Source organism: Furipterus horrens, unplaced genomic scaffold, assembly GCF_987537825.1.
Source record: "Furipterus horrens unplaced genomic scaffold, mFurHor1.1.pri manual_scaffold_4, whole genome shotgun sequence".
Lineage (NCBI taxonomy): Eukaryota > Metazoa > Chordata > Mammalia > Chiroptera > Furipteridae > Furipterus > Furipterus horrens.
In genome coordinates this window covers 52201891-52227908 of record NW_028327174.1, presented here as the reverse complement: position 1 = coordinate 52227908, position 26018 = coordinate 52201891, and the positions used below count along the sequence as shown (strand labels likewise).

Sequence of the window (26018 nt, the reverse complement as noted above, 5' to 3'; positions counted from 1 at the left end):
GAAAATACCAGAGGAACCATTGAAGACTCCCATCCCAAAGCCACCTAAGCATCCCCAAATTCGCATTTATACTCCAATTTAGGAGGGGAGAGCAAAAACTGAGGCTGTCTTCAAGACTAGGTGGTGTGTGACTAAGCAGGATCAAGATCCTTTTTTGTCTAAAAAGAAAAATGCTACAAGACAAAACAAGTACAAAGCTCAAGAAAAGGTATTCTGTGTCTTCTGCACCCTCTCACACACCAGACCCTCCTCTCTCCACGGAACAGAGAAATGGTCTCAAGGAGACCCGATGTGAACAGATCAGCTCCTCTTCCCTGCTGTGACCTGCTGTGACTGGTGCTGACAGCATGCCCCAGCCAAGTGGGAAGGTAGAAATACTACCTGAGAACATCTGCCCGTGCCAACTCTCCTGGTAACAGCTGGGCGCAGTCAACAGATGGAAAACAGATGCACCAGAAAAGCTCTGTGAATAAAACTTTAATAATGTACAGCAGAAATTGGACAGGCTCATTCTTATATTAAAACAAAAGATTTCTATATTACAACTTATTTACATTTGCATACTGAAGAGGTAAAGTGTCTAAGTGGCTAATTTACAGTCCTAATAAAATGTACAAAACAAACAGAAGTACCGAGAATGCCGTTCAGGGGCCTTGGTGGCGACATAAGAACGGGCTTGGACTTGGTCTGTGAATCCAGAATCCAGAGGTGCAGGTAGCCCTAAGGATCAGGGTCAGCCCCAGAGGGCCAGACACCCCAGCTTCAGGCTGTAGTTTCTCCCCAACTCTCTAACTCCTAGTGTTTAAGAGTGGCAGGGATAAGGGTGGGAACTTCCAAAAAAACTGCTCAGTCTTCCCCAAGGGTAGAGGAGCTGGACCGCATGTGTGGTTAGGACAGAAGGGCCACCTAGGGAGTAGGCTAGTGGCTTTTGAGTCCCTGGGTTGAGGAGTGTTGGCAGATCCTAGAGGCTGGTTGTGACGGGCACAGGAGCCTGCGTCCCATTACCACTTAGAACCCACCAGACTCTGCTGCAGGGCGGAGAGGTGAGGGATGAGCAAGGGTGGGGAAAGAAGGTTCCCCCCCATGACACAACTGGTATTCAAGGGAAATTAGTCGATAGCCAGTAAATTGGCCCAAACAGTTAAGGGAAGATCTCTTTTTAACACAAGGAAAAGAGGCAATACCTCAGGAAAATAAATAGAAAGGCTGGGGCATCAGGGAGACACGTAAGCAGGGAGAGGGCTCTCCCCGTCCTCCACAAGCTTTGGCAGAGAACCGCTGGGCTGGAGGCAGGGGTGCTGTGGAGCTGCATCCGTAACATGCTCCCTTTGGGCCAGTAGGGGAACTCTGAATGAATGCAGTGATTGGGCGCTCATGCCCACCCACTAGTCTCTTTGGCGTGGGGGGCATGCGTGCTCTTTAGTTAGAGCAATCATTCCAGGCTCAAAGGCTTTCAGAACCAACTACTATATGAAAACTTGTGGTCTCAAAACAGGCACCCATTAACTTGGATCAGGTCCTTCTCCAGTGCTCCCAGAAGAGGACCCAAGCCTGTCTTATTCACAGCTATATTCCCAGCACCTAGTACAGTGCCTGGCACCCAACAGGCACTCAACATCCGCTGAGTAAACGCCTGGAGGAGAAGATGCAGCCAGCTGGACAATGCACAAAAGGTAGGGCCCTAGCCCCAAACCACTCACGGACTTGGGGTTGGGCGGGGCACAAGGCAAGAGACTAACCCCCAGGGCAGGCAGGCAGGCACTCTCCCTGCGGAGTGGGAACAGGCTCAGGTACGAGGACAGACGTTTCCAGTGTGATTGAGCTATGTGCGTTTGATTGAACCATTTTTTTTTTTTTTTGTGGTTGTTTTTGTAGGGATTTCTTTAAAAACAAACAGATTGAGAGGTAATTATCACATAGAGATGGTTTTCCTTTTATAAAAACTTAATATTAAAAAAAGTTAAAATCCAGACCCTTCCAATAAAATTAAAAAACAAACAACAACAACAAAACCACTCCAGTTAAAAGTTATGGCTTCAAAGTTATTATATACCTAAAATATGCTGACCAAACCACCACCCACAACCGTGCTGCTAGACATCATTAAATACTACACTCAGGTTAAATATGATCCGGCTCAGGCTGTTCCCTTTAGTAGGGCTCCTAAAGAGGGTGTAAACCTCATCTCTTCCCTCCACCATGGTCTGATAACCCAGTAAAAGACCCATGCAAATGGCTCCCTCCCACCTCTAACTCCCTCCCGACTCTTTGTCCCCCCCTCCCTTCCCCACCCTAAACCCACCACCACCAAAAATATACACCGCTGTTTCCAAAATCTGGGACATGAAAGACAGATGTGACATTCCAATCTGAGTCCCCAGATCTGGGCTTCAAATTCCTTGGCCCTTCCTTGATGCTGCTGAGGACGATGCCCTGGGCTGGCTCATTTCCCACGGTTGCAGCTGACCACAACACCCGAGGCGTTCACCAGGATGCTTTCCCTGTCCACCCACCCCTCCCTCACATTTGGACCCGAAAGCCTTGCCTGCCATGAACAACTGGGTCAGCTTTGGTTCCACAGTCTGAAATGGAGGAGGAGAGTGGTGTGACACAGGGTGGGAAAGGAGGACCACCATGGCTCAGAGTTCTGGGGTAAGGGGCAGGGAGGGAGACCCCGGGGAAGGTCACCAGGAAACAAGACGTCACTACTGAACAGAGGTACCAGCACGCAGACAGCATGACAAACACCCCTGACCTGCACATGCACAGAAAGCTCAAGCAGGGAAGTACGCACCTACACACACACACATACACACGTGTAAGGGCATGGCGCGGACCATGCACAACAGGGGACATACCTCGGCACATGCACACACGGCTGGACAGAGGTGGCAGGTTCCGTCTCCACCGGCAGTCCCTCCAGATGTCCGCGCCAGGGTGGAGCCGGGCCTGGGCCCGGCTGGGCCCGCCTGCCAGAGGGCTGCACTGCTGGCTCCCCCAGGCCTCCTCAGTGTGCCAGGGCTGGTCCCTGGTGGGAACCCCTCAGTCCTGCTCAGCACTGGCAACACTCGGCTTCACCTGGGGCCCCCCAGGCCACCCGTCACCACTGCTGGCTGTACGCCAGATGCACCAGGTTTGGTGGGACTTCCCACTACAACCAGTTCTAATTGTGGCACCGAGCTCTCCACACCACTCGCTCTCAGAGTCTCCATGCCACTAGGAGGTAAGTATAAAAGGTGTCTGTGTCTCAAACCCAACATGGGAGTGAGTGCGTCTCCCGGGCTCTGTCCCTCTTTTGGACCAGAGCTTCTGGCCACAGAGGGCTGGGCAGAAACGAGAGGTAGGCCTCCATCGTACGCTCAACATGGCAGCTCTGTATAGTCCTCGCTGCCCAGGGTTGCATGTAGGGGCAGGAAAGCAGGGTTAGATCTTCACATCTTCCTGTACGCTGAGCTGGGAGAGGGTCTTCTTAATGCGCAGGGCGGTGAGGCGGGCCGCGCCGTTGGCGTACCAGCACTCTCGCATCATCTTCCCCATCACGCGTAATGCCTGCAGAGATGCAGAGGGCATCAGTCTGACCCTGTCCGGGTGAAGCCTTTCTGGTCCCCAGGGTCCCCCCCATTTCTCAGTACAACATGTGTCAGAATCTCCTCTCCCCCTCTGAGCCTAGGGAAACACTTTGCAAGCTTCTCTCTCCCCTTGGGTCACCCTTCCTCAGGGGACAGGTTGTACAGGCAAATGGAGAAAGCTCCAGCCAGGAGAGGGGAGAACTTCTCTTCAAGTACAGTCAGCCACTTCCCATCATCTGGGTAATCTTGAAAGAAATAACCAGCAACAGCCTGTGATCTGAAAATCATTTCTGTTGGGTGTGAGTTTCCATTTTTATGACTGTACACTAACTGTTCTTTTACAAAGTGGCATGTAAACCAGGGACACACCTTGGTCCATGCATGCACCTGGCTGTAATCTTGAGGCAGGAAAGTAAGAAGCTAGGAAAATTCCTTGGCAAGTAGAATAGGGAAACTGAGACAGACAGCTCAACACAATGGCCAAGCAATTTATAGCCAGGTGCAGAAGGTCACCTCCTTGGAAATAACATCTAGGCCTCAGCTGTATTTCAGCTCCAGGCTAGAAAAGCAGCAAAACCAGGCCAGTGACACCAGGACCAGCTGCAATGATTAACGACCTCTTGCCAGCACTGACCAGTCAGTGGAGACCACCACCCTGAAAGGTCACACCTGGAATAGCTGATGACTATGCTATTGAAATTCTAAGCTCCCAGCCTTTAAAATCCTCAAGACAAAGGACCAGCATGCTCCCCTCCCAGGGCACACCCACACCTTTCCCTTCCCCCAAAAGCAGACATCTCCTAAATTCTAAGGAACTCCATGAGACTTGCAGCCAGGGGAGCAACAGGCAGTGGCAGCTTATCTTGGGCTAACCCCGACCCTGTCTCCAAGGCCCCCTTTCTCTGTGACTTTTAGTTTTCAGTGAGTTCCTGTAGCCCGACCTGGGCGCATTTCTCTCCTATAACATTTCCAGACAACCCACGCAGCCCCATCTAGGCTTGCTCCTATTGCTTCTTCTGTCCTAGGCCCTTCCTTGTTTCACTGTCCCTAGCTTTAATAAATGTCCTCTCAAAATCACCTGGACTTGTCTTGTGAAATCTTTCCTGCACACAGTCAGGAACCCCCGTACTATGTAGGGGCTAGCTGGTCCCCGTTCCAGTAACAGCCTCACATCACTGTTCACATGCAGAGATGGAGGGTGGTGATAAGGTAGGACACAAGCCCCTGAAAGCAGTCTCATCACAGGCACTGCCATCGCCTGGAGGACCCAGGCGACCACCACCGTCAGGCCAGGAGCTGATACGGAAGGTCACCTAAGGAGGCCTCTGCTCACTGAGGGCTGCCAAGTTCCCCTATTGCTGCCCTAAGCCAGTGGTGTTCCAATTTCCCCTCCACAGCGGAGCCCCCTTTCCTAAGCTGAGTCCCAACGTATCAACAGTGCTGACTGAACAGAATGGGGCAGGGCAGTCAAAGCAGCTCCTCCAGCCTCACACTCCTCCTCTGAAGTAAACCCAGCCCAGGGTGCTAAGGAACATTTTGGAAAATGCTGTTCTACTGCAACAAGAGAAAGAGAACATCACCTAAACTGTGAATTAATTTTGTTCATCACCGATGAAACACCCTCTAGTGGTTATACTCCCTAAAAGCAAAAAGAGGCCCAAGGGCGCTTAGGTAGACAAACCCATTCCCCAGAACACTCTAAGACCCCAGAACTCCATGTTTATTAGTTACCTGTATCAGAAATTTGTCCTCATTTCAACTCTTTCCACCAAATGACCTTCCTAACTTTATCATCTCTCCCAAATTCAAATTCTCCACATCCTCCTCCCTTCTTCTGAGTTGTTAGAAAGGCCACCTCCCTCACAAACGTGTACTTGGTAAGTCCCGTCCCTCATCCTTCTGCACCCTTCACGGAGGCTCTTCTTCACTGGGCCACAAGACTTGGCTCACCCTATGGATCCAGAGCCATTTTTCTAGTTAGACAAGTCTAAAGACTCCCCTTAGCTTTTCACTTCTGTCTCTTGTTGATTACCTATCTCATTTGTGTCCTGGGAGCCAAGTCTTCTTCTTCTGTCAATTCCAAAGGGGGCCTTACAGTGCCCAGGACAAGGGACTGTGACCCCTCAGGGCTTAGTATATAACAGCACAGTGGGATATCATAAATGACACACTCAGGGGGTAGACCTGGGGGTTGGACCCAGTCAGGTGAGATGGAGAAATCCCACGGATGAAAAAGCAGCATGAGGTAGGGGAGCTTCCCACCTCATAACTCTGCCACCAGTTGGGGATGTTGGGACGCAGCTTCTGGTCACAAACGACCTTTCGCATTTCCTCTATGGAAGGGTCAGAGGGCACTAAGTCGTAATATGGCAGCTGATACTCTTCATGGACTCCTGGAAAAAAAGAAAATAACCACCAGAGTTACCAAGAGAAGGAAGAGATTGTTCAAAAGCCAGTGAGAACAACCACATTATGGTCTGCAAATGCTACGTCCCACTAAGAGGGAACAGGACTCCTTGGAGACCTTGGTTGATCTAGGTATGGGACAAGAGATACACAAGATTAGTCAGGAACATCTTTTTCATACCAAATCGCAAGAAAACCATCAAAGACTACTGAAGTCAAATCAAAAGGCACCAACCTGAAAAGCTCCCAATTAGCTAAAGACGAGAACATTTATGCAATAATAAGACTAATAACTTCAATGGAAACAAATATTTAAAATCCACCAGCTCAGCCCTGGCTGGCATGGCTCAGCTGGTTGGATCATCATCTTGTAGACCAACAGGTTGTGGGTTTGAACCCCAGTCGTGGCACACACCAGAAGGCAGCCAATTGATGTTTCTCTCCTCCTTCCCTCTCTCTAGAAGCAATGAAAAAGTTTCCTCAGGTGAGGATTAAAAAATAAAACGAATAAATACAAATAAAATCCACCAGTTAAAAAAAGTCTAGTTCATAACGACACTAAACAACAACAAAAAACCCCAACCACTGTCACCTTTGTAAGATGATAGATAACAAACTCATTATTTTGAGAAATGGTAAATAAATGGAAACCAAGTATTTTTCCTGTCTTTCCTAGTCAAATTATACATCTTGGTAACCAAAGAGACAAATATGGGAAGTTTCTCTTTCAAGAAGGAATCTAGCTAATGCCTAAAGATTGACAAAATCAGAATATTGCCATTTTTCAACCTCTAATAAATTTGGATTTGGACAGTAATCACTGATGGCTATTAAATCACAAAATGATAACAGTAACTGGCATTATGTGCCTTATAAAAGAGAGATTTTTGAAAAAAACCCATATATATATATACACACACACACATGATTCTAGTCATTAAATGTAACTATCATAGGGAATTCACAGGAACAGGAGAACATGTGAACTCCATGAAGAGGCAAACAGGAACATTTATAGGACAAATGACTGGGTTCTCCAATTTAAAAACTGCAGGGGGAAAAATGGAGATGAAACCTATAGATTATAAGAGACTTAAGAGGTGTACCAGTCAATTGCAATGAATGAACATTATTTGAACTCTGCTTTTGAACAAACTGTTTAAAAAAGAAATTAGAAGAAAATTGGGGAAATCTCACTACCAACTGATGTTAAACAATATTAAGAATTAATGTTCATTTGTTAAAAGTCTAAGAAGAGTACAGTGTTCCCGCACTTATCACAGGTATTACGTTCTAGACCCGCCCCCGCAATAGGTGAAAATCCGCGAAGTAGGAACCTTACATTTATTTTAGTATTTATATATGTTTTAAGGCTTTATAAACCCTTCCCACACACTTATAAACCGTTCCCAGTCCCTTATTAACTTTTCCATACTTTTATAAACACTACTTATGTTCTTAAACTTATTCTACACTCTTAAACCTACGTAACTTAAACATACGTATATAGTAGCGCAAAACCCCGCGATATAGCAAAAAACCCATAATAAATAAATATAATATTTTTAAAAATCCTGCGATACAGTGAAGCCGCGATAAGTGAACTGCAATATAGAGAGGGACTACTGTATTATATTTTTGAAGTCCTTATGTTTTATAGCTACAAACTTAAATATCTTCTGTAACAAAAAAATTACTTAAAAAAATCATTTAAGATAGACCGACAGGCGCTGTCTCCCTCCACAACTAAGAAGGACTACAACTACTGCAAAAACAAAAATAATAAGTTCCAGAAAATAAAGCTACATGGAAATCTAACGTATGAAGTCATAAACAAGTGGTGCTCGTCCGGACAGGTAGGAAGGGCGAAACCACGGTGAAAGATGGAACCGTGCTGGAGGCGGCAGCTGCAGCAGCGAGCAGTGGGACCCAGTAAGCAGACACCCGTATTTGGGGGGAGGAGAGAAGCGCCTGGGAGCGGCCCTGGCTGCAGACCAGACCCATCGGCTCACAATTCCAACGCCGGGGAAGGCAGACCCCACTGTCTTGGACTGAGAGACCTGGAGGGCGTGGGGATGGAGGAGGAGGCTCCCGGTTCCTCAGCAGAGATTAACAGCAGGAATCCATCTTGGACCCCCGCCCCCACGCAAAGCACCAGTGTGGTGAGAAAGGTCGCCAGGTTGTGACGAGCACACACGGGGCTCGCTCCACCCAGTATAGCGTAGGAGGTGGGACAGCGCCCCGCCCAAGAAGGAAAGATGAACAAAACGGTCAGAATGGCAGCATTAATGACTGAAATACCAATCACACAGCTAACAAAAAAACAAATAAAGGCCTTGACCAATGAACAAATAGCGAATCTTTCTGAGGCTCAGTTCAGAGCTGTAGTCATAAGGCAGCTTACAGACAGAGAAGGAATGAAGGCTAGTCCTGCTGAAATGAACAAAAATATATACAAGACGACTGGTGAGGAAGGGAAAGCCATGGATCAAATCAACAAATCGGAACATCGGGAGGGAACAAACTGTCAATCAGTGCAGAAAGAGGAAACAAAAAGTGAGGAATATGAGGAGAGGCTCAGAAACCTCTGGGACAGCTATAAGTGAACGAACATTCGAATTATAGGGTTGCCAGAGGGTGAAGAAGAACTAGAAATTGAAAAATTATGTGAAAACATAATGAAGCAGAATTTCTCTAACTTGGGGAAGGAAATGAACTTACAGGTCCAGGAAGCACAGAGAGTTCCGGATAGACTGGACCCAGAGAGGACCACACCAAGACACATTATCATCAAAATGTCAAAAATTAAAGATGAAGAATCTTAAAAGCAGCAAGAGAGAAGAGAAGAATTATGTACAAAGGGGCCCCAATTAGACTATCAGCAGATTTCTCAAAGAGACTTCACAGGCAAGAAATATTCAAAGTAATTAAAATCAAAAACCTACAACCATGATTACTCTATCCAGCGAAGCTGTAATTCAGGATAGAAGGGCAGAGAAAGTGTTTCCAGGACAAAGTAAAACTGAAGGAGTTTGTTAGATCCAAACCACTGTTATATGAGATGTTAAAAGGGACTTGTTTAGAAGAAAGAGGATCAAAACTATGAACATTAAAATGAAAACTGTATCACAACAACCAACAACAGAAGCTAGGGAATCGAAACAAAGGCAAACTAAGTAGGCAAGGAGAAGGGAAAAAGAATTATAGGTACGGGGAACATATTGGGAGGATGTCAGCAGGGAGGGGGAAGGGGGAAAAGGGAGGGAGATGATGCAGGAATTAAGAAGCATAGTAGGAGGGAGTGGAGTAGACAGGAAGATGTTGAGAAGAACTATATGCACAACCAACGGGCATGGACTAAGCGGGGAATAACTGGAGGGAGGGGGGGAGCAGGGGGAAAAGAAATTGGGACAACTGTAACAGCATAATCAATAAAAGAAAAGAAAAAGAAACTGAAAAAAAAAATCACTTAAATCCAATGTAACCTTCTCAAGCCTTTTTCCAGGAAAACTTCTGCTGTCCTGAGCTAATAGAAGAGATTTTAAATAGAGTCTGACTTTGTAGTTACCTAAGGGGTAGTTAAGAGCTTACGCTCTGGCCTCAGTCTGACAAAGTTTGAATCCTAGTTTATTAGCTATGTGACCTTGGACAAATTACCTGATCTCTGTGATTTATTTTCTTCACCTGCAAAATGGTGGCAATAATAGTACACACTTTATAGTTCGTAGTAGAGATTGAGTTTATATATTACAAGTGGTGAATGTTAGCATTGTTATTATACATTAAGCCCCAACTTCTGGAGAGTATGAGAAAGAACAAATTAACTTATTCAGCTTAAGATCTGTGTGGCCAGATTTTTCTAAATCTGTTTTCTGTACATAGGATCAAAAGTTAAGGTGTACAATTCTATGAATAATACCCAGGTGCCTCCTCCATAACTTGGATCTTACCCAACACATCATAGATGGAAAAAGACAGTAATACAGAAAAGGATTTGGCTGGAAGATTCACCTGTTTTTAAAATTTTTTTAGTATGTTTTACTGATTATGCTGTTACAGTTGTCCCAATTTCTTTTCCCTTTGCTCCTCTCCACCCAGTGACCCCCCTCCCTCCAGCAGTCCCCCTCTTAGTTCATGTCCATGGGTTGTGCACAAAGCTCTTCTCAACATCCCCATCCATTCTGCACCCTCCTACTATGCTTCTTAATTCCTGCACCATTTCCCTCCTTCCCTCTTCCCCCTCCCAGCTGCCCTCCCCTCACATGCTCCCCATTCCTATGATTATGTTCCCACTCTGGTTGTCTGCTTAGTTTACCTTTGTTCCATTCCCTAGCTTCTGTTGTTAATAGTTGTGATACTGTTTTCATTTTAATGTTCATAGCTTTGATCTTCTTCTTTTTCTTAAATAAGTCCCTTTAACATTTCATATAATAATGGCTCGTGATGAGGAACTCCTTCAGCTTTACCTTATCTGGGAAGCACTTGATCTGCCCGTCCATTCTAAATGACAGCTTTGCTGGATAGAGTAATCTTGGTTGTAGGTCCTTGCTTTTCATCACTTTGAATATTTCCTGCCAGTCCTTTCTTGCTCGCAAAGTTTCTTTTGAGAAATCAGCTGACAGTCTTACAGATATCCCTTTGTAGGTAATTCTCCTCTTCTCTCTTGCTGCTTTTAAGATTTTCTCTTTATCCTTAACCTTTGGCATTTTGATTATGTGTCTTGGTGTGGTCCTCCCTGGGTCTAGGTTTGTTTGGGACTCTCTGTGCTTCCTGGACCTGTATGTCCATTTCCTACCCCAAATTAGGGAAGCTTTCCTTCATTATTTTTTCACATAATTTTTCAACTTCTCTCTCTCTCTTTTAAAAATTTTTCAATTTCTTGCTCTTCCTCTTCACCTTCTGGCACCCCTATGATTCGGACGTTGGCACATGTTTGAGAAAGGCAGGCATGGTTAAAAGACTTTGACCACTGTGTGAAGCCACCGCCATGGGCCTTAACCGGCAGGTTTGTCTTCCATGCTTGCTCTGAATCCCACCCTCTGGGGGATTTTAAAGATAGAATAGAAATACAAAGTGGCTTTTAAGGACAAGGGAACCTGCTCTGTTTTTCTCTGAATAGCCCCAAATTCTTGTCAGTAGGATGTGAAAAACAGAATGATTAGGTATGAGTAAATATTTTTGAACTTGTGTAAAATACCTGAGCATTTCAACCCTGTATTGATCTGCATTTCCCTTTGTTATTACTCCCAACCATTTGGTGAAGGGCTGCACGTTTTTCTTATGCATTTCCCACGTAGAAAGTAAATAAGAACCCTGGTTAATAAAGAAAAGTGGGTGATTTTCCTCAGAGAAAACCGCCTCCCTTCCTTCCTCAGATGGTGAGTGTCTAATTTCTTCATCCATTCCGAGGGACCCAGAGTCTCTTGCAGGCACATTTAAAGCTGTCCCAGAGGTTTCTAAGCCTCTCCTCATTTCTTTCAATTCTCTTTTCCTCCTTCTGTACTGGTTGACTTTATTTCTTCCTTATGTTCCAGTTTGTTGATTTGAACCCTGGTTTCCTCTCCTTCACCACTTGTTTGTGTGGATTTTCCCTCATTTCACCCAGGATAGCCTTCCTTCTTTTCCCGTCCTGTTTAACCTTTTCTGTCAAGTCTGTGAGCATCTTTATCACCAATGCCTTGAACTGTTCATCTGTTAGGCTCGCTATCTCCTCATCCGTTAGGTGCACTATGTCCTCGTTGCTTAGTTCTGTTACTGAAACCTTGATCTGCCCCCCATTCTGGGCTGTATTTCTCTGTCTCCTTATCTCGACAGCTTTCTGTGTTTGCCTCTGTGATTTGGGTGGGGCTGTTGCACCTCTTACATTATAGGGGGCAGAGCCTTAGGTATTTGTTAGTGCTGGCAACCTGTTTCACCGCGTTTTGGTGCTGTATGTGGGGAAGGGGTCTGAGAGGGAACAGGGCCAGTTGTCGCCACTTTCCAAGCACTTCTCCCTCTTCCAGTACTAAGCAAGCTGCCTCCTTTTTGAGACTGGTAGCTTCTTCCTCTGCCCCAACCCCACTAGCTTTCACAGTCAGAGGCAACGCGGCTCTATTTTCCCCAGCACTGGAACCGCAAGCTACACAGTCTGGTCTGGGGCTAGGATCAGTCTGGTTTGGGGCTGTGATCGCTTCTCGGGCTTAAACCATATGAATGTGTTTCTCACCACAGCTACAGTCGCTGAACTGCTAGCCACGCCGCCAGCCGCATGCCTGACCTGCCACCACTGCCTCTAGCCTTGCAGCCTGCTGTGCTGCCCGCCAAGCACCGCCCCCCAGCTGCTGCTCCGCTGCTCCACTACTCTTTCTCTCTGTCCCGGCTCCGCCCCCTCCTACTTTTCTGGCTGATTATTTCTTCTTTATTTCTTTGCTGAACTTCCCCGTAGTTTCGCTTTTCTGAATTTTGTTTTTTGTTTTTTTTTAAGTTTTGAAGTGGTTGTAAATTCTTAGTTGTGAGGAGACGCAGTGTGTGTATTTATGCCTCCATCCTGGCCGGAAGTCTTTTTTGTTTTTGCTTTGTTTGTTTTTTAAAATCCTCACCTGAGGACTTTATTTTCATTGTTTTTAGAGAGAGAGAAAAGGAGAGAGGGAAACATTGATTGGCTTCCTCCCGTACATGCCCAGAATGAGGATAGGTGCCTGGACCAGGGATCATATGTGTCTAGACTGGGGGTTGGATGTCCCTGCATCCAGATGGGGGATTGAACCTACAGTGTTGGTATGTGCTCTAACTGGGAATCGAACCCACAGCCTTTTAGTTACAGGACAATATTCCAACCCACTGAACCACCCTGGCCAGGGCACCTGTTCTTTTCAATTCATTTCATTTCATTTCACTTAATTTCACTTCATTTCATTTCACTTAATTTCACTTCATTTCATTTCACTTCCACTTACTTGGAATTTCTCATATTAGAGATAAATGGCTAAGGGCAGTGGTTCTTGAACTTGATCTTGTAGCAAAATACCTGAAAGTCACTGTAAAATACTGATACACTAAGCTGATGGTAAAAATGTTCTCTGCTAAATCTGATACTACTTTTTACTGGATTCTTACATGAGGAGGCAGTTGCAAATTCCAAAGATTTAAGGGAAAAATACAAGAGGAAAAATTCATTTTGAGATAATTCTACACATTGGTAAACTTTCTTCTACAAATTAAGAAATCACCACATTTAATTTATCAGTGAAACCCATGGTCCCCAGAAACATAGCTCATAGCTGGAGAGCCAGTAGAATTAGCACATAATACCTCCTATATAAAGAAGAACCCTGCATTAGTCCCAAGCTATTTCTGCCTAGGACGTTCTGCCAACCTCCAATGACCAATAAAAACAGCGTGTGAAAAAAAAAAAAAAAGCCTCTGGAATAGTTATGACAATGTAAAACACTATTTTAGAAGCTGGTCCAAAGAGTAAACACACCCTTAGCACAGCTACCTCCAAGGTTCCCTCATAACTGATGAGAACTCTGAGGCAGACTAAAGTGCTCTGTCACAAGGCATCTGACAGTTGTAAAAAGAAAGGAAGCAGCAGAACACCAGCATCCTCAGGTGACCCAACATTCTCCACCAGGAAGCAGGTGCAAGAGAAGGCAGAAAAGAAACGTACCTCCAGAATTGCATCTCCGAGCAATCTCCCAATATACAAGCCCGAGGGCATAGATATCAGCACATTTAAAGGAGTCAAAGTGCTTCATGTTAATAGTTTCATCAAGTACTTCAGGGGCCATGTATCTGCAACAGCAAAGAAAACATAACCATGCATAGAAAAAGATGATTTCTCTCCTTAAATATAAGTACTGACTCAGGGGCCCTCTGAATGTGGGCAAGTATCTCCCCAAAAAAGCCCGTTGGGGAGGAGGGCATAATCAATTCCTTTATTGCAGACTCCCATGTGTTTTGGATTCAAATCTAAATTCTTCAGCATATGTTTGGTAAGCAGCATTGGCTACCTTATCTGCACCTCTACTTTTCAACCATCAAGATTTATTTTTAGCATGTTTTCATTTCTTGGCAGAGGCATTTATACTGTGGGTCGCAGGGCAATAATAACAACATGTAATATCTAGTTGCTAGATATTACGGGGTCTTGGACTTTATTAAATATAGCGACAGTGATGGGTGGAGCTTCAGTTTCATTCTGCACTTACCTCACCTGATTGCAGATATATGAAAATTAATTCTAGAGAGTTATCCAAGTCCTTCTCAGCTAATCAGTACTGCTTGCTCCACCCCTGCCCCTCACACACACAAAGTAAGGCAAATCATGGGGTCACCCAGGTCTCACATTTTGGGGCCTGGGTCATTCGCTCATTCAGCTCAAAAGGAAAGGACAGAGGAAAAGAGAAATTTAGTGAAATTCACTGAGATTCGACAGAAAAACAGTCCTCCTTTTCCTTCCTATTAAAAGACAGTTCCATTTCCAATTCGTCGACCTGCAATCCTAATTCTTTACTCTTTACTTCATTTCTGCATGAAGCGCGAAGCAGACCCATAGTCGTTAGGATGCCCCAGTCTGCACCCTAGATCACCTCTGCTACAGCTGAGCCAACCTACTCTCTAACCCCAGAGCAAAACACGCTCCCTGCCTCCTCAGAGTTTTCTGCACAAGCCACCCCTTTGGACAGCAACATTTCCCTCTTCCCCCAGCCAAGCCTGATGCCCATCCCCCTCCCAAATCTTGCTCCAGGTTCTCTTCTCCACTGCCTCCCCTGCCCAATAGTCACAACACATACACGTATACAGTTCTGTGGAGCTGTGCTCTTGGCACTTGGGTCTGTTAGATGTAACCATGTAGCTTTCCAGTGTGGAGAGTGGGTGTTCAAATTTCAGTCATCTGAGAGCCAGGTCCACACCTCCCTTTTCTACACCTCGTCCTGCACCATGGGCAAAGGCATACACGGGCTACTTGGGACAGGTATAGGGCAAGGGCAGAGGCTCAGGGCCTTCCTACCGTTTGGTTCCCACCCTCTGGTTTGGAGCAATGTCAATGGTGTCGGTGACTGCATCATGACGGACGGCCAGGCCCAGGTCTGCGATGGCACACATGCCATTTTTCTTCACTAGGATGTTCTTTGACTTTAAGTCTCGATGAGCAATTCCAGGCTTCCCTGGCATAGAAGAAAACAGGAATCTTTGAAGAAAGCTAGTAAAAATATTAAAAGCAAGAGTCTGCAGCCACAGTGAATGTTAGGAAGGTTGCGTGGGTTCGAGTCCTGGCTTTGCCTCCTACTAACCCAGGAACCCTTGAAAAGTGACTTAACCCATCTGACCTTTGTCTTCTTAGCCATCGTCGTCGTCGGCAGCCGTCCGTCTCGAGAGACGATGGTGTAGCTTCTCAAGAGTCTATCTGCACCGCCGAGAATGGCTGTGCAGTCCGACTCGGGAGTGACATCGTATCTGTCTCCTCCCGTGTTGAATTGACATCTTGCGATGACGCTGAAGCTACAGAGCCTGGGCAGGGTGATATGGAGGGTCTGCTGTTGCCCATGCAGCAGACCCCCCCTCTCTTCGCAGCTGAAGGGTCCAAGGGAAAGACGGAGTCAATACAGCTTGGCTTCAGGTGCGCCGCAGGAGTTGCCGGTGTTGACTACAACGTCAAACCGCCTTAGGGACTCCGGCTCCGGATTTTCTGTCAGGGTTTACTCCCTTAGCCTTTCCCCTGAAGAGGTATGCCGCAAGGCAGCGGAGGTTTTTTGGAGTCAGAGTTTTCCTTCTCTGTCTTCTTAGCCATAAAATAAAACTAACACCAGTATTTAATTCATGGGAATATTGTGAGGATTAAATGCATTAATGTAGGTAAGTAATGAGCTCAGAAGGGCATACGTATTAGCTAACATTACTATTAATAATACTACTTGCCTTCTTCCCTGAACTAATGTGCTCAGTAGTGAGGTGCTGAGAAATTCAAAGAGAAACTGCTGTGTTAGCTAGATTCTTAGAATCAAACAAAATCATCAACCAATTAATAAAGACTGCTAATATCTCCGCAGAGGCAAGGAACAGGACCAAACTTTAATGGGTAGTTTTCTGCCAGCAAGTATTGCTGTCCTGGTCAATCAGGCATCAGGGAACACACCCTGTCGCTGTGACAAGATCCAGGATTTCCCAAAGAGCTGACATTTCAGTCAATAAGTAGGGATGCTCAAGGTCTTTTCCTCCAGGAAATCCTTCCTAGATTAGCAAAGCCAGGATCTAATCCGCCAAGAAATCTTTATAAACCAGCTGCCCAAACAATGAAAGTGTTAAGTTACTAAACTGATGCTCCTGTCCCAAGAGTTTGTTGAATCTTATTTCCACGTGCACTGTGGGATTCTGAGAGGATTACTCAATGAACACCAGACAACAACTATGCCAGGCCATGGAATGAACATCTCCACTACAGCCGCTGAGGGAGTTCGAAAGACAGATGGAAAAAACCCCTTGGGGATCCTCTTGTCCTCTTTCAAGTCAAGTTTAAACCTCTCTCCTCTAAATTAAGAGTTCCTGAGGTCCAGCTCCAACTTTCTCAGTAAAAAGGAGCTCTGGGAACTAAATCAGGATGGTACAAGGTTTTAAGGCCTGCAGAACTTCACCACTCCTCAGCTGAGTCCACTCACCTTGGGTGCCCACAATCTCCATGTGCAGGTGCGCCAGCCCACTGGCAGCAGACAAGGCCAGCTTGATCATCCCCTCGATCGTCACTGTGTACCGGTTAAGATAATCAAATAGGGAGCCATGCTCATGATAGTCTGAGACGAGCCAGAGCTGGGTCCAGGTGCCATTATCTGCAGTGAACCACAGAGAGGAATTCCACATGGTGCAACCACAGAGAGGAAGGCAGGAAGGGAACAATACATACGATCAGACTCCTGAATTCCCACGTCTTGCCTCCACACCACCTGAGGCCCCCTCTATGTCTGTTTCATCTACAGCTATCTACAGGTTTCAGGCTCCAGGAAGGACAGAAAATCAGTTCTTTCTTAGACCTGCTCCTTTATTTTCTGTAGGTGGCTACAGGATGCTGGACAGCGTTCCATTGTAACACCAAATTTGAAATGTGAGGCACCCAGAAGAGGAAGCATATACTTCAGAGAATACCAGGTAACACCTGCAACGCTGCTTCTGCTCCTGACCAGACCCACTCATCTACGTGTAAGCACCCACAACCGGCTGCATCCACCACCACCAAAGAGGGAGGCTTTGCAGGTCCTCCTCTGTGCTCTAAGACCTTTTAAGATAATTGATTTTATCGGGGTGACATTAGTTAATAAAACTATATAGGTTTCAGGTGTACAATTCTGTAATACAGGAGTCCCCAACCCCCAGGCCAAGGACCAGTACCAGTCTGTGGCCTGTTTGGAAGCAGGCCATACAGCAGAAGGTGGGTGACAGACCAAGGGGCGCATTCTGCATGAGCTCTGCCTCCTATCTTCGCTACCCTGCCCCCGCCTTCCCGATCTGTGGAAAAACTGCCTTCCAAGAAACCGGTCTCTGGTGCCAAAAAGTTTGGGGACCACTGCTACAATACATCATCTCTATACTGTAGTGTGCGTTTACCACCCCAAGTCAGGTCTCCTTCCATCACCATTTACTCCCACTATACCTTCTTCAACCTGCCCCCGTCCCCAGCCCTCAAGGCCCTTTAAAAAGCCCAGACCAGCCCAGTACCTGTCTCATTTGTAGCATTTCTATCACAAGACCATTGCTCTTACCAGGCTATAAACTCTATGAGAGTAGGAAAGAGGTCCTTTGTGCATTATTATTAAGTATATTTTATTATGTTGTTACAGTAGTTCCAATTTCTTTTCCCTTTGTACCCCTCTTCCCTCCAGCAATCCCACCCCCCACTTAGTTCATGTCCATGGGTCGTGCATATAAGTTCTTCGACTTCACCCTTTCTTATATTATTCTTAACACCCCCCTGTCTATTTTGTACCAACCAATTATATTTCTTAATCCCTGCACCATTTCCCCATTTCCCCCTCTTCCCCCTCCCAGCTGATAACCCTCCAAATGATCCCCATACCTATGATTCTGTTCCTCTTCTGGTTGTTTGCTTAATTTGTCTTTGTTTTTATTTTTTGGATTCAATTGTTGATAGTTGTCAGTTTGTTGTCATTTTAATGTTCATAGTGTTGATCTTTTTCTTAAATAAGTCCCTTTAACAGTTCATATAATAATGGCTTGGTGATGATGAACTCCTTTAGCTTTACCTTGTCTGGGAAGCACTTTATCTACCTTTCCATTCTAAATGATAGCTTTGCTGAATAGAGTAGTCTTGGTTATAGGTCCTTACTTTTCATCACATTGAATACTGCTTGCCAGTCCCTTCTTGCCTGCAAAGTTTCTTTCGAGAAATCACCTGATAGTCTTGTAGGCACCCCTTTATAGGTAACTCTTGCTTTTCTCTTGCTGCTTTTAAGACTCTCTCTTTAACCTTTGGCATTTTAATTATGATGTGTCTTGGTGTGATCCTCTTTGGGTCTAGCTTGTTTGGGCCTCTCTGTGCTTCCTGGACGTGTATGTCTATTTCCTTCACCAAATTTGGGAAGTTTTCATTATTTTTTCACATAATCTTTCAATTTCTTGCTCTTCCTCTTCTCCTTCTGGCACTCCTATGATTCAGATGTTGGCACATTTAAAATTGTCCCAGAGGTTCCTGAGCCTCTTCTCATTTCTTTCAATTCCTTTTTCCTCATTCTGCACTGGTTGACTGTTTTTTTCTTCCTTTTGTTCCAAATCATTGATTTTGAACCCCAGCTTCCTTCCCTTCACCACTGGTTTTGTGTGGATTTTCCTTCATTTCATTTAGCATAGCCTTCACTTCTTCCCTTATGCGTTTGCCATACTTAAGCATATGTCAAGTCTGTGAGCATCTTTATCACCTGTGTTTTGAAAGCCGCATCTGTTAGGTTGTCTATCTCCTCATCTGTTAGGTTGGCTATCTCGTCTCTTAGTTCTCCCACTGGAACCTTGATCGTTCTCTCTTTTGGACCATACTTCTCTGTCTCCTCATCTTGACAGGCTCCTGGGTTTGTCTGCCTCTGTGTCTTAGGTAGAGCTATAGAATCTGTTATGTTGTAAGGGGCGGAGCCTTAGGTATTTGTTAGTACAGAGCGACCTATTTCACCACGTTGTGGTGCTGTGTGTGGGAGAGCGGTCTGAGAGGAAACAATGCCGTTTGCTCAGCACTCGCCTCCTTTTCAGGCACTTCTCCAACTTCTGTATGGGCCTGGCGCCTCTCTAGCTGTTGCCCTGGCTGTTGTTCCCAGAGTGGGTGGGTCTGCGGACATTCTAGGACTGTGGGGGCCCTTTAAACAAGTGGACTCTGCTGAGAGACCGACAGTTTCTTCCTCCGCCCTAACCCCCACTGGTTTGCAGTCAGAAGCAATGGGGTTTTACTTACGTTGGAGCTGGGACCGTGAGCTGTGTGGTCTGGTCTGGCGCTAGGAGTGCTCCCTAGGTGTGCCTCTAGACTTTTTTAAATGTTTGACTGCGCTTTCCACTGACCTGCCGCTACCACACTGCATTCTCTCTGCCCTGGCTCTGCCCCTCCTACCTGTCTGGATGAGTATTTCTTCTTTATATCTTTGCTGGACTTCCATGAAGCTTGATTTTCTGGAACTTCTGGTTGTCTCTAGTTTTGAGGTAGTTATATTCCTTCTTAGTTGTGGAGGGAGAGGCAGCGTGTCTGTCTAGGCCCCCATCTTGGCTGGAAGTCTGTCCTCCTTGTGCATTATTATAGTCCAGGCTAACCGCCCCCCACTTTTTAAAAGATTTTTTATTTTACTTTTAGAAGGGAAAGGAGGGAGAGAGGGAGAGAAATATCAATGTGTGGTTGCCTCTCGCACACCCTGACCTGGGGACCTGGCCTGCAACCCAGGCACGTGCCCTGACTAGGAATTAAGCTAGAGACCCCCTTGGTTTGCAGGCTGATGCTCAATCCACTGAGCCACACCAGCCTGGGCCAAAAATCCCTTTCAATGCATGATGAGCACCCATCAAGCATTCCAGAGAGGTCATCTGATCCTCAGAAGAGCAATGGAAGGTAGAGAGCACAGATTTTTATACATGGGTATGTCTGTGTGTGTGCACATGAATGTGCACACATGCAATGGGGAGGAGGAAAGGGGAGGAAGAGGGAGAAAAAGGAAATCAAAGCCTTGGCCGGGTGGCTCAGTTGGTTAGAGCATTGTCCGACACACCAAGGTTGTGGGTTCAATCTCTGGGCAAAGCACATACAAGAATCAATCAATGCATGCATAAATAAGTGGAACAACAAATTGACGTTTCTTTCTCTCTCTCTAAAAAAAAAAAGAAAAAAAATCAATAAAATATTTTAAAAAAAGAAAAATCAAAAGCTGGTAATCTGAGTTATGCTGCTGTCAACAGGAAAATTGAAAATTGAACTGAGCTCTAAGTTCCAGGCTGGTACTAGTTCCATGATGCTGCACTACACAGGGTGGGGCAAAAGCAGGTTTACAATTGTATGAAAAATAATACAATAATAAATGAATAATAATACAAGAATTAACTGTTTCACATACTCACAACTGCAAACCTACTTTTGTCCCCCCCTTGTGTATATCATGTTAAAGAAGGAGTTTGTTTTTTCTCCTCCCTTGGCCCTTATGTGGGTTTCAAGAGCCAGATCCCAATTCACACAGCTGCCAGAATCAATAAAGGGAGTGGCTTCTGGAAGAGCACCAATCTTGGCTTCTTTGATTATGAACAAGGGGTCCACTCAACACAGCCCTCTAGCACTCCAACTAGCCCTGAAGTCTTGAGGACACTGCCAGTAAGTTAAAAGGGAAGACATCTTTTGATCCTTTAAAATATATGTAAAATTTAAATTTTCTCAAAAGGTAATGTCTTAAAAAGGAGCAGCTTATTCAGAAGGAATAAAAAATTCTCTCTTCCCCTTCTTCCCTCTGTGTACGAGTCCAAGACTCTTCAGCTTGGGGGCAGTTGGGGCCACTACAAACCCTCAAAGCAACATGAGGAATGAGCAGCCCGCTGTTGTTTTAATAAATACTTAGCACCTTCCATAGGCTTTGTAGACACTAACTTCTAAAAACCGCTGTGCTGCAGGAGCAAACTATGTCACAACTGCCAGAGACCATCACCTCATGGTCTTTGACTCCAAGTGCACTACCTGCCTGTGTGTCTGTCATCCCCTCTTCCTGTGGGCTGTGAGGGCAGGGACTGCATCTCATTCGTATGTGTGATCATCCAAGAAGCTGGCAGAGGTCCTGGCCCATAGTCATCAATAGATGTTACTGACTCAATGAATGAAATTTCAGTTGCCTTCCACTATCTCATAATAAAATACAATGCTTTCAAAAAGACCCTTGTAATCTGATCTGTGACCTCACCACTGTCTCTTGATCTAACATAGCTGTCTCATGTTAGCTGCAGGTTCCCAAACACACTTCACCTCTGCACATGTGTCTGGAGTGAACCTTCCACTGATTTTTCTTCCTGACCAGCTTCTGCTGCTTTGACCTCAGTCAAGCTCAGGTGTGTCCTCCTGGACCCTCCCCTCATTACCAACTGTGCTCGCTAGAACAGGGTGCCGCTTTATCACATCCTAAATCATTACTTGGTCTCTTTGCTAGGGAGTGAGGTCCTCAAAAATGAGAATGATGAGAACATGCCTGGCCATATTAGAGACTCAACATTGAAAGCAAAAACAGAAGAAGAAGGAAAAAATAAGGAACCTCAGGTACAAGTGGACTCAAAGCTGAGCCTGAAAGACACGAGGTAGCATTTTGGGGGCAGGCAGGTCACTGCTCTGCTCACCTGCTCCTCTCCAAAGGTGTGCATGCTGCTGCTACATCACAGAATGTGGACTATGTGCTTTTCTGGGGCCATCTTCTCCTGGCAGGAGCTGAGGCCACAATTCTTCACTCCAGTTGTTTTCAAGGTATACTTATTGGGGCCCTTCGGGGACTATCCTAGAGGTGGGTTTGGGAACATCATGGAAGCAAAAGTGAGCAGACAGGGCAAGAGCTTTATCTTATTTATCTGCTTAATAATTATTTACTTGCTTAGTAACCTGGGTTTCTAAGTAAGCTTTTTGTAGAAGAAAAGCTTGAAAACTATTACCTTATTTACTCTCTTTCTATGGGTACCATCTATGAAGGCAAACGGAGCTGTGCTGTCCCAGTCACCCCTCCATCTGGGACTACGGTTGGCTTTAGGACGCCCTGTATCCAAATCCAGCCCTTTACCTTTATTGTCAGCAGCAATAAATCCAAGGATGTTTTCATGGCGCAGCATGACTGTCTGATATATCTCTGCTTCCCGGAACCAAGACCGTTCTTCACGAGAAGAGAAAATTTTCACAGCCACATCGCCACCCCCGCCAGCGGCCACGCCACACTTCTCCAAACCGGCCCTTGCCAATAATCTCCTGTAAAACGATGGTTCGGGCCACTGTGCGCTGGACAAAAAGGGGTAACCCTATGGACCAAAGAATGGAAAGAAAGCTGACACTGTAAACTTGCTAAACTTTGTAACTCCTGCTCTTACCACAGTGTCCCATCTACACCAGTCCACTGACCGTGGAGAGCTGTGGCTGCCCCTGTACCATACCCAGGTAATCCACCACACAGCGAAGCCAGGCAGTGACCGAGAGTGAACACAGAAAGGGAAATGCATAGGATTAGCTGTTCCTGATCTAAGCAATTTATGCTGTCAAAGTGGGTGACAGATTTGAAAATAAATGTCTGACCAGGTTTACCAACTTTGCAATCAGCCTCCTGTGGGCCAATCCATCCTCATCTGCCTCCTGCTGATGAAGAGGGAAGAGGGCAAAAGAGGCTTGAACACTGGGAGTGCCTTCTGGCTGCTCTGCTCATTCACCACTAGAGGGCAGTGCTGTGCGGCCCATGAAACCCAAACTGTGGTCAGGGCACACTACGATCTGCCCTCTCTCTAGAGAACCAAGTTCTGATCACAGGTGAAGCTCCAGATGTTGAAAGGGACACTACCCATGCCTATTCTAAGATTAATTTTATTGCCTTTACAGGACTCATTTATTGCTTTATTTGACTCATTCAAATATCTCCCTATCTAACCAATCACCCTTACCATCATGACTGACTCTTAACTCTCACTTCCTCTCCCTGACCAAATAAAAAATGTTATTAATCTCTAACTCCTGTGGACGTTAACTACCATTTACCGTATGCTTAGTATGCATTAAGCACTACGCTAAGGGTTTTACATAAATTATCTCATTTCCTCACAACCACCTATAAGGTGGGTATTGTTATTATTCCCATTTTACAGATGAGAAAACTAAGGCCCATAGTGGGAAAGTTAAGTAACTCTTGCAAACTCATATAAGCAGTAAGTGGCAATACAGGGATTAAAATCTGACTCCAAAAGTTCATGCTTTTAACTATAATAGTATAGAACCACCAAAATGTTTCTCAAATTAGACCCCTTCTCCCCATTCTCCGTGCCAGTCCTAGTTCTGGCCCTTCTTTAAAACACTTTCGGCTGGTATTTTTGCCTCCCATCACACCCTGCGCCCGCCCTGCAACCCACACACAGCCCTGCCTCACCCTTCCCTAACAGGAGGTTGGTAAATGAATGAATTTATCCTCCGCACCATTGCCAAAACTCCCTCCACAGGAAAAAAATGAATATTTCTTTCCCACATGAAAACTTTCAGCAGATGCCTCTCATCTTGTCAGAAAAAGTACAGCACCCAAGATCTTTTCCTCGTGGGTTGGCCTGCCATGCCATGCCCCACCCCCAGTGTGGTCACGCCATGCTGGCCTCCTTATTGTTCCCTAAACACTCTGTGAACTCTCATGCCTTTCTGTCCTTTCGCTCAAGAGATTTTCCTTGACCTGGAATGTTCCCTGCCCTGTCATCTCTCTTAAAACTTTGAACCAGTCTTCAAAACCCCTTTGAACGCATCCTCCTCTGTGAGACTCTTCCCAACAATCCCCATCTCTTCTGTCCAACCTTGGCTCAGTCTTTCTCATCTTTGTTCACCCTGAATCACCCAGAGGGTATTCAACATGTATTTGTTCGTGTGAATTGAAAGCCACGTAAGCAGCAAGGACGTATTCACTTTAAATCCACAGTTTTAAAACTGCAACACCTTGGAAGCTCTGCATATCCTGAATTAAGAATGGACTAAACTACCCAGAGAGAAAGTTATCAATCATTTTACTCCAGCTGGCTAAGCACCATGCACCTTCCAGATCCCCAGCTAGACCCTGGAAATGGAGCTACCTCCTCCAGCAGCAAATCAAGACACAAAGTCAGCCAGGCAGTTCTAACCACTGCCCTACCTCTTTCATCAAAGAACAAGCCGTATATTTTCTCTCTTTCTACAAGTAGACAGCTTTTAAATATACCCATCACTATGCTCTCTACTGCATAGCTTAAGAGAGGAAAAACTACTAAAATTCAAGAGATGTCACAGTTCAAAGTATTCCTTCTGTTCAAGGAGGAATGTCTGGCCATGACTGATGGCACAATTTCCCTATAGAACAGTCTTGTCACAGGGCAAAAAAAAAAAAAAGTCTCACAAATATGATTCTATACGTTTTAGCTAGAATGGCAACAATAACTTTTGTGGATAATATTTTTCTTTTTTTTACAAGATCAGAATACCACCATCACTAAAATAATTGAGACCTGAAAGATCCAATTACCTTTATCCTAGTCTGGTCTCATGATGAGATCCAATGTTAGGTTCAGTTCCCTCATCTGAGAAAGGCTCGGTTACCAACAGGCAGTGCAAGAAACGGTGCTGATGCCACACCACAAGCCCGTGCTGCCCTTGTTTAACCCCCACCAAAATCCCTGGGCAACTGGTACAAGTCAATGATTCACCAAACCTCAGCTTTCAGCTTCACTCAATGTCCTTCAACTCCCCTTGTGGTTGCTCAGAAATCAATGATTAGCTGTCACCACCTCACAGGAACATGGCACACTCCTGTTTCTCAAAAGGGGCCCTTAAATTGAGCACTCCACCACTCAGGTGGAACCAGATGAATTTTAATAGATATATAGTTACAGAACTTGAAGAGAGGCAGTTTCTGGAAGGGACTGTTTTGCATTTGACCTCTGGAATCCCAGGGAATGAAAGATTTTCTGTGGTCCTAATTATCTTATGTTATTATACGTCAGACTCCAAAAGTATGGGGAAGTATGAAACCGAATGACTCAATGCTGCTGTAAACAAGAATAAGGCCCAGCCTTTTCCTTATATGCTCCACCCTGCTGGGAAGCAGTGACGAAGGCCAACAACAGACACAAGGCCTAAGGAACTGAGTACCTGAGCCAGACCCTGAGGTGGAGAGATCGTAGACAAGATCCTGGAGTGTCTTGTCTTTGGAGAGGCACATCTCACATGAGGGATCTTCCATGTCCAGCCTCTGGCGGTTGTGATAAACACGTTGATGATAGTTAATGACAAGGAAAACAATGATGATGATGAGAAACAGGAGGAACACTGGGCCGGCGATAATGCCGACCAGCTCCACAGGGCCCCACATTGACGGGTGCTCGGGCTCCTTGAGGTGACCTGGATCAAGTGAGAGAAGAGAGGGAGAGAACAAAGAGTTAAAACATGGGAGTGCACTAGCATTATTTATCTCGACCCCTCCAAGTGAAATGCCCTTTCCCTCCCCGTGTGTTCAAGATGTTCCTGACCTCTCATCTTACAGGGTAGTCTGCCTGCCTGGGTGCTCTCAAATGCAAACCTCTCTAGTAAAGGAGCCCTTTGCAGCAGTCAAACCCATAACCCACTTTGTAATTTCATGGTACTTCTCCCATCTCAGTGCCCCAGAGAGATGCCAGAATCTACTCTTCAACTTACACCAGCTCCTTTAAGCTCTGCTCCAGGCTCTCTCCTACTCCTCTGATCTCCCCAGTAATATCTTCTAAATGGCAGACCTGCAGAGGGGTGGAATCTAATACTTTCCAGCCTTGATCACTGTCCTTTTTGCTCAATTCTAGCCCTTCTTTCCATTTTTGACCTCACCCTAACCC

At 45.6% G+C, this 26018-nt stretch overlaps 1 protein-coding gene across 1 annotated transcript in view; it reads right to left on the bottom strand.

Annotated features, from left to right (window-relative positions):
* Positions 1–2965: 2965 nt before the first annotated feature.
* The window catches only part of ACVR1B (activin A receptor type 1B), a 39136-nt gene continuing 16083 nt past the window's right edge, over positions 2966–26018 (bottom strand). The window contains 8 exon segments of the mRNA XM_090273200.1: positions 2966–3549; positions 5832–5962; positions 13624–13748; positions 14968–15124; positions 16613–16780; positions 22229–22358; positions 22360–22460; positions 25303–25551. Of these exon segments, the coding sequence (XP_090129326.1) occupies positions 3424–3549; positions 5832–5962; positions 13624–13748; positions 14968–15124; positions 16613–16780; positions 22229–22358; positions 22360–22460; positions 25303–25551 (1187 nt within the window). The 3' untranslated portion in view covers positions 2966–3423.